We start from the raw sequence: 10606 nt of genomic DNA on the forward strand, positions 1-10606 counted from the left end.
AGAATCCATTTGACCACTAACCTCAATATAATTTTGTCCTAACCGAATCTAATTCGGTCGCTATCATCAGCATAACATAGCGACCGAAGTAGCGACTGAGCTTTTCAGTGTCGCTACATTTTGGTTGCTAACACGGTTGCTGACGTAAGGCAGCCACCAACAATAAATTTGGTTCCAATTAGAGACAAAGTTTCCAATCGCTAATTTTAGTCGCTAAATTGCATTTTTCTAATAGTGCAACATCAGTTTTTAAGAAAATCGATGTCGTATCATAAACAATAAACCACAAAAATGTAAAACATGCAACATTGATTTTCCTAAAAGTCGATGTTGTTGTGTTGGTTTTTAGGAAAATCAATGTTGTTATTTGTAATTTTTTTAATATTTCGTCTATTTTTTTAATATTATATAAACCTACAAATTAAAAAACAAACAAATCCAGACAGTTTCACAGTACAAATTTTTATATTATTATTGAATAATTACTATCAATTATAAGAAATAGTTAAAGAAAATAATAATGTCAATACATAAAATCATATATAGCCGAATGTAATTAAACATAACTCTAAAATTGTAAAATTCCTTAAATACGTAGTGTTTCATTTTTAACTCTGAGATAACATCTTGCTCACTGAATGCAAATTGTCTTTATTCTCTCTGATTCCAATGGTCTTGAATCAGCAAAATACCGCATAATATAATAAAACATAACTTAATCAATGTAAATAATAACATGTATAACACAAGAAATTAGTTTTGAAATAAACAATTATCATTTTCCAATTATTCTTGAAACCTCTTAGGACTACCATTGACATTCAATGCATCACATAATAGTCGCACTCGGTGTTTTCTCTTTGCTTATTATACTAAATTGAATAAGATATTCAAAGTTAACCGAAAATTAGTGTATATAGTAATAAAACGTAATTTTTAAGACATCAAGCATTGTTTAAATTACTTAATTTAACTAGAATCCATTTAGCAGTAGCCTTAGATTTACTTCCTTGACTATCGTTGAATCCTTTCAAAGCACTGGTTAAGAGAAATATGTATGCATATTGTGCAATTAAAATATTGATGTCAAATACTAATGATAAAAAAAATGTAATACAAAATACAAAATAATTTCTTTCAAGTAGTAGTTGTCGGGCTTATTGTGCAAGGAACAGAACTAGACGACAACATTGTCCTTGGGACATATAAAGACCAATTGCCAATGTGCACTGCATTGAAGAGCATCAAATTATTATAGTGCATACATTATTTTAAATTGATTTGTTTACTCATTCAATTAGACTAATAGACAGACATCTCTCTGTGAATTTTGCATCCATTTCTTAATATAATCCTCAGATTCAAATTGTGATTGTCTAGATCTTTGTATGGACTGTGGTTCAAGGAATCCATACACAGATGCATTTGTTTTTGCTAATGATTTAAGGTAATTTAAATCATTACTGTGGTGTTCAAATTTATTCCTAACTCGAACTAGTTTTATTTTATCCAGCTAAACTCAAACACTCTTACTCCCACGAAACACAAAAAAGAGAACAAGGGAAAAGCATTCAGCTTATAATAATAATGAAGAGAAGAAGGGAACCTAAAACTAGCGGCGACGGAAGCTCTGTACCGACACCAACAATGGGAACCCACAGCTCCAGACGATAATCACGAGCACAAACACTTGTAGTCATGACCAACGACGACGACAACAACCACAACTTTCACGAGCATGGCAGCGGTAGCGATGGAAAAGGCCTTTCGACACTAACATAGGGCTTTGAACACAAGGTTTGGGTGTGCGATAGATTGAATCGAATGAGAATGACAACTTTTGGGTTTAATTTATAATTAGGGTCAACATCGGTTTTTATTAAAACCATTATTAACATGAGTTCTTTAACATTTGTTTTTGAAAAAATTGATGTTAGCATGAGTTCATTAACATCAGCTTTTGAAAAAATGATGTTAACGAACTCATATTGTTTATGAATATGCTACCACGTTTTTGTTAACATTGGTTTTTAAAAAAATCGATGTTAACGTAACGATGTTAAAATCATTCTCTCTATCAATGAGCTTTAATAAAAGACTATTAACTCTAGCATGATGTTACTGTTGGTAGAGTCGCGTGCAACAATTGAGATAGAAGAGGTGTTTGAGGACAAAAGGAAGAACACAGTGTTGTGGAAAATTATGATTAATAATATTTTATTCATTTTTTAATAATTAATGATTTTGATTAATTTATAATTAACTTAATAGCTAAATTAATCATAATTATTGATTAATAATCTATCAGGAGGACCAAAAGCACCAATTTATAAGCCTAGGGGACTAAATGCTACAATTAAAATCCAAGAGACCAAAATCATGGATTTGAGAAATTTAAGAGACCGAATTCACAATTTAGTCAACGAAAATATTAGTTACTTGGCTAGATAAGTGTTTAAGATGAAATATAAATTTAAAAAGCTTGGTAAAAGGAGTAAAATGAGGCAAAAATGTGTGTAATGAAATACATACCTCTTTATGGATTATAGATTTTATTTTACTTTATTAAATTAATATACACAATTAAATTCCATTGTATTTGAAAGCTAAAAAACATTCGCCTTAACTAATTGGTTCGACATTTGAGTCCTTCAACTAAAGTTTGGAATTCGATATTTGTTTTGGGCATGAAGCCTTAACTTGAGATATCACTTTATCTAAAAATAGGCCAATCCACTAGAAGAAGATTAGTTGAGTCATGGATGCTAAATAAGAAACCTCAAATACCTTTGATTAAACTATTTTTTTCTTTTTAAATTATTACCTTCGTCCCTGTGTATAATACTCTATTAACTAATGACTTAAATATATATTTTTATCTTTTCAATTTAACATTTTTTTTTTATTCTTGTCCCTGCAAGTTTTTTTTGTTTTAATTCTTACAATATGTGTTTATTTTGTTTTTTATTCTTAAAGTATTTTAGACAATATTTTTTCTGCTGTTCAAAACATTTTTTATTATTATTTAAAGCGCTATCTAAAGAACTTTAAGAAAAAATAACACAAACACATCTTGTAAGGACTAATTTTTTTTTTGTAAGGACGAAAATAAAGCCCTAAATTATATGAACCAAAAATATATCTAAACCTTAACTAATTTATATCTTTTAAGAAAATTGGTTAATATAATTAGTTGTATTTTGTTAGCAATATGTATTATTTTGTCAAAATTATCCTTACAATTGGGACTCAAAATTTCTCTCTCTATTTAATAATTACTTTTTTTCCTAATTAATTAATTAATGTCGGTTAGCCTTTTTATCTCATCTTTATCAGAGAAATAATTTACTTATTATTTTAATACATAATATTTATTGTAAAGTAATTATGAATATTTAGGTAAAAAAATTTGATAAAAAACAACTTAAAATCTTTTAAAAATGAAGAAACAAAATTGAAAAAAAGAATATTTGGGAACGAATATAGTATTGCACAAGTTATAATAAGTAATAAATCATAATCACACGGCGTGATACCGACTTTCATCCGGGCGGAGAGTGCAATACTTATAGTCTCCCTGTCCTGAAACGCAGAGCATTCAACATCTCGCAAAACTATTCAAAACCAGACACACACACAAACAAACGCTGAATCTCTCGTCGTTCTTTTTATTTGCGGTTTCTTCTTCTTCTCACGTTCTACCTAACATTTTCTAAAACATGTCTGGGGAAGAGGAAGAAAACGCCGCAGAGCTCAAAATTGGAGACGGTAATTAAACTCTCTCTCTCTCTCTCTCTCTCTCTCAATCTGTTACACCGTCATTACGCAACTTTTGAAACCCCATATTGCAATTTGTAAACTTTTCCTTTTTGCATGATAAATCTTCGGTTGAATTAGGGGAATGTTTTTAGTGTATAATGACTATGAAATTCTCATTTTAGTATAAAAAATGAAGTGAAAAAGTGCTAGGAATTAATGACATTTTGTACCTAAATTATGGATTTTATAAAGTTGGGAACTCAAGCGATTGATGCATACAGTTTAGGGATTAGAATGGGTTTTACTGTATCTATATTTTATTTAATATTAAATTTTAAATACTTGACCTGTTGATAAATGGTTAAATGCTTGAATTTGGTGCTGGTAGCAAGCATGGCTAACATGCTCACTTGCTGGTGCATGTGGTGTCAAAATGGAAGGCTGAATGGTCTGTGACACTGGGGCATGTTGAAATGTTGAGAGAAAACTTAAGTCTTACATGGGTCGGAGATAAGGCCATAATAGAATATATAAGTGGGAGACAACCTTCATCCTATGCGTTACCTTTTGGTTTTGAGTTAAGTCCAAACTCATATTCTAAGATGGTATTAGAGTCTATCTTAGATCCATTAAATGGGTCATCCACGCATCAAACTCAATAGTGCTGGGTGTGAGTGAGTGTATTGAGAATGGAAGGTTGATGAATGGTCTGTGCCATTGGGGCATGTTGAAAAACAAAGTGAACAAAAACCTGTGGTATATATGCTAAAAACCAAGTCATTGTTTGCTTTAAGATCAGGGCCTTATGTATGAATTGGCACATCTTTTGGCTCAGAGTCTCCCCTGATTTGAGCTGTATATATTTCCTTGGTAATGCCAAAAGAATTAAAAAAAATACAAGGTCATGTTGGTGATTTGGTTTTCACCTCATGGAAATGTAGCTAATAACAAAATTGTCAAGTTGTTTGGAAGTGGCGTGAAAACCTAAGAGTGAGTAACCATTATAGTGGCAGGCCAGTGTTCCTCTTTGACTGTGGCCCTTTTCACATACATGGTTCCCAGATTAAGAAAAAACCAACCTGGAAAAGTATTGAATATGGTAAAAATAAATTAATGTTTTAAGGCACTGATAAAATTATGGAAGAATTTAAGGGTAGAGATTAGAATCTTAGATAATGCAGGAAGTAAATTATCTTCATCTTTATCTGAAAAATTTAGTAGTTAGTACTTTAATTTGTATGGTTTTCAAGTTTGAGCTGTGTTATTTATTCTTGAAAATTTAATAACTTGATTTATGTGTTTAATTTATAAATCCATATCTGCAAGATGCATCATGCTCCTTGCACAAAGCTGTCTTACATCATCAGAAGTCTGATTGATTCTACAATATATGGTTTTATTGTATTGCATCGCGTTTGATTGCTTGAACATGTTTTTATCTTTGGTATAATTGTTTTCACCTTTTGATTTCACACTAATGAAATAGTTTTTTTTTTTTTTCCAGAGTTTTTGAAGGCAAAGTGCTTAATGAACTGTGAAGTTTCATTGATTCTTGAGCACAAGTATGAGCAGCTTCAACAGACATCCGATGATCCCATGAATCAAGTTTCTCAGTGAGTTAAATTCCTTATCAAGTTCATGGTTATTTAACACAAAGGTCCCGGTATAATGTTTTCTGATCCCCTTGGGATAATTAGTTTTTATCACAATTGGCTTGCACTTAATTCCTCCAAGATCTTGTCTTTTATTACACAACTGAAAATGTGCTCCACTTTTGTGTCTTTTAAATGTAATAATATTAATGTTATAAAACATGTCTGGAAAGTTCCTAATCCCAATTGACATTTTTTGCCAGAATTAGTTTTGGTATTGATAATGAGATGGAATAGGAGCAAAGTTGTTGGGCATGATTCCCATCTTATAGCACTGATTCTTTTTCTCTCTTTTATTCAGGGTATTTGAAAAGTCACTGCAGTATGTGAAGCGTTTCAGCCGCTATAAAAATCCTGATGCTGTTAGACAAGTTCGAGAGTATCCTCTTAAACTAAAATTGAATGACCCATTTTTCATTTTTCTTTGTCCATGCATTTACTTTCGGTTAAATTATGTTGAATGTTGATCTCAATACCCTATTCTTTTAGAAAATTAACCTAAGTTTCTTTCATATTGTTACTGACTTTTATTGTCTATATTAATTTTGGATTTTCCTTCAATTCAAGTTATATCTGTCTTTTGATAAATTAAAGAAAGGACAATTGTATCTCATTTGGTACTTCTGAGAAAAATTGAGCCATGCTAGTTCCTCTTTCCCTGGAAGGAAATGCTTAGTAATGTGATATTTTATTGCCGTACTTCAGAATTGTGATCTTAACTCACATGCAGAATTCTCGCAAGATATCAATTGGCTGAGTTTGAGGTAATAACCTATTTCCTTCGGTAATTCAGTTAAGGAAGCAACTGTTAAAATTTTATTTTGAAAAAAAGTTGAGTGAGTTGTCAGTTCACACATTACAATATATGATTTAAATGAATCTGTTGCAGTTGTGTGTCCTTGGAAACCTTTGCCCGGAAACTGTGGAGGAAGCTATTGCCATGGTTCCATCTATCAAGGTAAAAATGATTTGCTTCCCCCTCTCTTTGTATTAGGTATGCTTGGTTTTTTTTTGGGGGATGATTTTCATTCTCTCTTTGATGCTTGTTAAAATGAACTAGGAAGGAAATAAAGGATTTAATAAAAAAACAAATATGACATGTTTTTATAAATTTCTGCTCTTCTAATAAATGTTAAAATTCAATTTTGACAAGCACCAGAAAGTGTATAAAGTAATTTAGCTTACAAAATACTCCGAAGTGGAGAGCTCAAAAAAAGTAAATGCTCATTAATTGAAGGATTTTGTTATGTTAACTAGAGATCTCTTATTTGTATCTCCTTAAAATAATCTCAAACAATTCCCTTCATTTATCCTCCCCCAATGCATGAAACTTTGGTAGCATAGTTATCATTATTTACTGTACCCCATAAGCATATATTTGCCACACTGAACATGGTTAAAAATTTTCTCTGTTAGTAAAATTACTATGCTTATTGATTCTGGCCACATGTGTTGGTTGTGGTCTAACATGAGGTTTTTTGCGTCTGCTGGTAAGGTAACCAGTTAAACGGAAATATTATTCATGCCCTATTGGGTTCTGTGAAGCTGCTAAGCAAGTTATATTTTGCATGATATGTCTGAATGACAAACGTACCTGCCATTAAATCTTCTTCGTTAATTGCATAATTTTTTTACCTGCAGTCAAGAGGACGGGCTCAGGATGATGAAGCCATCGAGAAAATGTTAAATGACCTGTCATTGATTAAGAAATTTGAATAAATACGCAGAGTGTGTGATATAGTGTTGTTGGTACCGTATAACATATCACTTGACTGCAAGCATACATTCATGTGGTTTGTATTACAGAAAACCCTTGGTAATTATATTTAGTAGTTTATTTTGTGACAGTTATCAATAAGGATTTTGACACATGGTGCTGGTGTATGTTATGATAATTATGCGAATGTGATAGCAATCTGGACTCAGATGCTAATCGCAGGCCCAAAAGAATTATTAAAGGGCCACAAGGGTGGGAAGAGTTTGTTCACTAAAGCATCAGACCATCACCTGAATTCTGTTAGTAGTGGGATCAATATTTGTTAGTGGTATCTCTTAGTGGCTGTCCCCCTAGTGCTTAGCCATTCTGTTATGCTTGTTTCGTTTTTTATTATTATGTTATTGTTGTCCTCATCCTATTAGCAAATGTAAGCCTACAAATAGTGAGATATCAATGAAAGGGGAGAATTAGCAAGCTAAAATCCTATCTTCTTCTTACCTTTTTTTCTGGAGGTATCTCCTGACCTCGAATACAGGAAGCCAATTTCCAGTGAGAGCCATCATTTGGTGCTTTCATTGATCCCTCCCCATGATCGATAATACTCGTTCTTATTCCCTGTCTCGCCTCGAGGAGGTCGTGACCCTCTTGACCCAGAACCAAAGCGCACTCACCTCCACACAGAGCTCCCTCCACTTCAAACTGGACGAGGTTATCTCTCTCCTTCACACCCTTGAAACCGCTTCTCCTATCCGTTCATCGCGGCACCAACCTCCCCGTATGAACCTTGAGGTTCCTTGCTTCGACGGGACTGATACTATGTCTTGGATAATCAAGATTAGCCAATTTTTTGACTACCATGGCACCCCCGATGACGAGCGACTCCAAGTCGCCTTCTTCTACCTCGACGGGCTAGCCCTCAGCTGGTTTCAATGGATATTCCGCAGCGATCAATCGCCATCTTGGTATGGTTTTCTTCAGGCTTTGGAAATGCATTTTGCACCTTCCTTCTATGACGATCCCCACGACGCTCTTTTGAAACTCTCTCAGGAGGACTCAATTGATGCCTACCTTTCTGAGTTTCAAGCCTTGGCCAACCGTATCGTCGGACTCCCTCTGCCATTCCTCCTAAGTTGTTTTATCTCTAGTCTTTCGCTAGACATTTGTCGGGAGGTCCTCGCCCTTCAACCATTGTCCTTAGTGTAGGTCGCCGCCTTCGCCAAGTTGCAGGAAGACAAGTTCAATGACTCTCGCTGAATTCTCGCCATCGCCCCTCCCTTTCCCTTCCGCATCCCCCATTTCTTCTTTACCCCTACCCTAACTCCTTCCTCTCCTTCCAATCCCACCAAAAACAACTTTCAGAAAGCTTACCCCATCCGAAATGGCGTCACGTTGCAAGAAAGGATTGTGCTACAATTACGTCGAACGCTATGGCCCTAACCATAAATGTCGTGCAAAGTTTTTCCTCCTCATTGCCTCAGAGGACGAGGACATTGTTGATTCCGATTCCCAAACCTGGACCACGGTGATTTTTCTAATTCACCTAAAGAACCATCCTTGGCTCAACTAAGCCTCCACGCTCTTTCGGGCCACCCGGCTTCGGCTACTCTGCGCATCACGGGCACTGTCAACGGCCACGAGGTAGTAATCCTCGTCGATGGGGGAAGTACCCACAACTTCGTACAGGATCGAATGGTCCGCTTTCTGAATTTAGCGGCTCAATCCACTCCTCGCCTCACGTTTATGGTTGGCAATGGAAGCGAGATTAGGTGTGACCAGGTTTGCAAGAACGTACCCGTTTTGATTCAGGGCCACCAATTTCACTTGGATCTGTATGTCATGGCTCTTGGGGGTGCCGGCATGGTGTTTGGGGTAGCTTGGCTTAAACTTTTAGGTCTAGTTACTACTGACTATTCACACCTCACCATGTCCTTAGTGTGGAAAGACCAGCCCATCACACTACAAGGTTGTTCTGGTCCTGGCTCAACAGAGGTAACCCACGGCTAGGTAAAGTGCCTCCTAGACACGTCTAGGGTGGCAACCCTTTTCCACCTTCAGCTCCACGACACCACCAGCTCAATCACCATTGACACCACTCCTTTTCCACCTAAACTTCATCACCTCCTTTACTGATATTCTCCCTTTTTCTGGCAACCCACCCTCCTACCTTCGCCTCGACCAACCAACCACACCATTCACCTCACACCCAACTCCCAACTCCCAACCGGTCAACATAAGGCCATACCGGTATCCTTACTTTAAGCAAGAAATAGAGAAACAGGTCGAGGACATGCTTCATTGCCATCTGATTTGCTCAAGTCGCAGTCCTTACTCGTTGCCAGTGTTGCTTGTTAAAAAGAAAGACAGCTTGTGGCGGTTTTGTGTCAACTACCGTGCTTTAAACGCAGTTACTATAAAGGACCGGTTTCCTCTCCCTACCATCAATAAGCTCTTGGATGGTTTGGGTCACGCCACTTGGTTCTCGAAGATGGACCTCGCACAAGGTTTCCATCAAATTCGAATGGCAGAGTCTGATATCCGAAAAACCGCATTTCATACTTATCAGGGACACTATGAGTATGTGGTTATGTTGTTCAGGCTATGCAATGCCCCATCCACGTTCCAGGCCACGATGAACGACCTGTTTCGCTTGTTCATCCGAAAATTCGTCCTCGTGTTCTTCGACGATGTATTAGTATACAGACGAAACTTCAATGAACATCTCAACCACTTGGACCAAGTTTTGCAAACTCTGCAATAAGGGGAATTCAACCTTAAGCTTTCTAAATGCATGTTTGGCCAACGCCGTATCGATTACCTAAGGCACATTGTCTCGACGAATGACATTGAACCAGAACCATAAAAAATACAGGCTATGCTGGATTGGCCTGCCCCCACTTCACCAAAATCATTGCACGAATTCTTGGGTAAGACTGGCTTCTATCGTCGTTTCATCAAGAACTATGCCCAACTCACTTTTCCATTGACCCAACTTTTGTGCAAGGATCAATTTTCATGGTCCCCTAATGCTCAAACGGCCTTTGACAACCTCAAAAGGGCTATGACTCAGACACCAGTACTCTCTCTCCCCGATTTCAATATTCCGTTCTTTCTGGAGACTGATGCTTCTGGTATGGGAATGGGTGCTTTGTTGATGCAAATGGGTCATCTAATTGCTTAATTCAACAAGCAATTTTGCCCGAAGTTGTTCGTTCTTCCACTTATATTCGCGAGTTACATGCGATTACGACCGTCGTGAAACCCTAGCGCCAATATCTACTGGGCCACTCCTTCGTCATCTTAACAGACCATAAGTACTTGTGCGAGTTAATGACCCAGCCCATTCAAACACTCGAACAACATATTTACCTTGCCAAGCTATTGGGGTATGATTATACCATCCAATACACAGTCGAACATAGCAACGTCGTGGTTGATGCCCTCTCGCGCATCCACGAACCATCGTCAGAGGCTTTTTGGA

General features: G+C 36.2%; 2 protein-coding genes across 2 annotated transcripts; both read left to right on the forward strand.

Moving 5' to 3' along the window:
- Positions 1-3531: 3531 nt before the first annotated feature.
- LOC100527316 (DNA-directed RNA polymerase II subunit) lies at positions 3532-7350 on the forward strand. Its single transcript, NM_001251144.3, has 6 exons — positions 3532-3768; positions 5264-5372; positions 5713-5790; positions 6142-6175; positions 6301-6369; positions 7053-7350. Exons 1-6 carry the CDS (start codon positions 3720-3722, stop codon positions 7128-7130), a joined length of 417 nt encoding a protein of 138 aa, NP_001238073.2. The 5' UTR covers positions 3532-3719; the 3' UTR covers positions 7131-7350.
- Positions 7351-7716: 366 nt separating this feature from the next.
- LOC113001203 (uncharacterized) lies at positions 7717-9886 on the forward strand. The gene is made up of 4 exons (XM_026128013.1): positions 7717-8224; positions 8675-8904; positions 9062-9117; positions 9184-9886. The coding sequence occupies exons 1-4, from the start codon at positions 7717-7719 to the stop codon at positions 9884-9886; spliced, it is 1497 nt and encodes a 498-aa protein (XP_025983798.1).
- Positions 9887-10606: the final 720 nt, after the last annotated feature.

Source organism: Glycine max, chromosome 3 (genome assembly GCF_000004515.6).
Source record: "Glycine max cultivar Williams 82 chromosome 3, Glycine_max_v4.0, whole genome shotgun sequence".
In the NCBI taxonomy this organism is placed as follows: domain Eukaryota; kingdom Viridiplantae; phylum Streptophyta; class Magnoliopsida; order Fabales; family Fabaceae; genus Glycine; species Glycine max.

Coding starts and splice junctions, on each gene's coding strand:
- LOC100527316 (NM_001251144.3), top strand. CDS start 3,720: ATGTCTGGGGAAGAGGAAGAAAACGCCGCAGAGCTCAAAATTGGAGAC. Junction 3,769..5,263: donor AGAGCTCAAAATTGGAGACG/GTAATTAAACTC, acceptor TTTTTTTTCCAG/AGTTTTTGAAGGCAAAGTGC. Junction 6,370..7,052: donor CCATGGTTCCATCTATCAAG/GTAAAAATGATT, acceptor TTTTACCTGCAG/TCAAGAGGACGGGCTCAGGA.
- LOC113001203 (XM_026128013.1), top strand. CDS start 7,717: ATGATCGATAATACTCGTTCTTATTCCCTGTCTCGCCTCGAGGAGGTC. Junction 8,905..9,061: donor GCGAGATTAGGTGTGACCAG/GTTTGCAAGAAC, acceptor CCATGTCCTTAG/TGTGGAAAGACCAGCCCATC. Junction 9,118..9,183: donor CTGGTCCTGGCTCAACAGAG/GTAACCCACGGC, acceptor TTCCACCTTCAG/CTCCACGACACCACCAGCTC.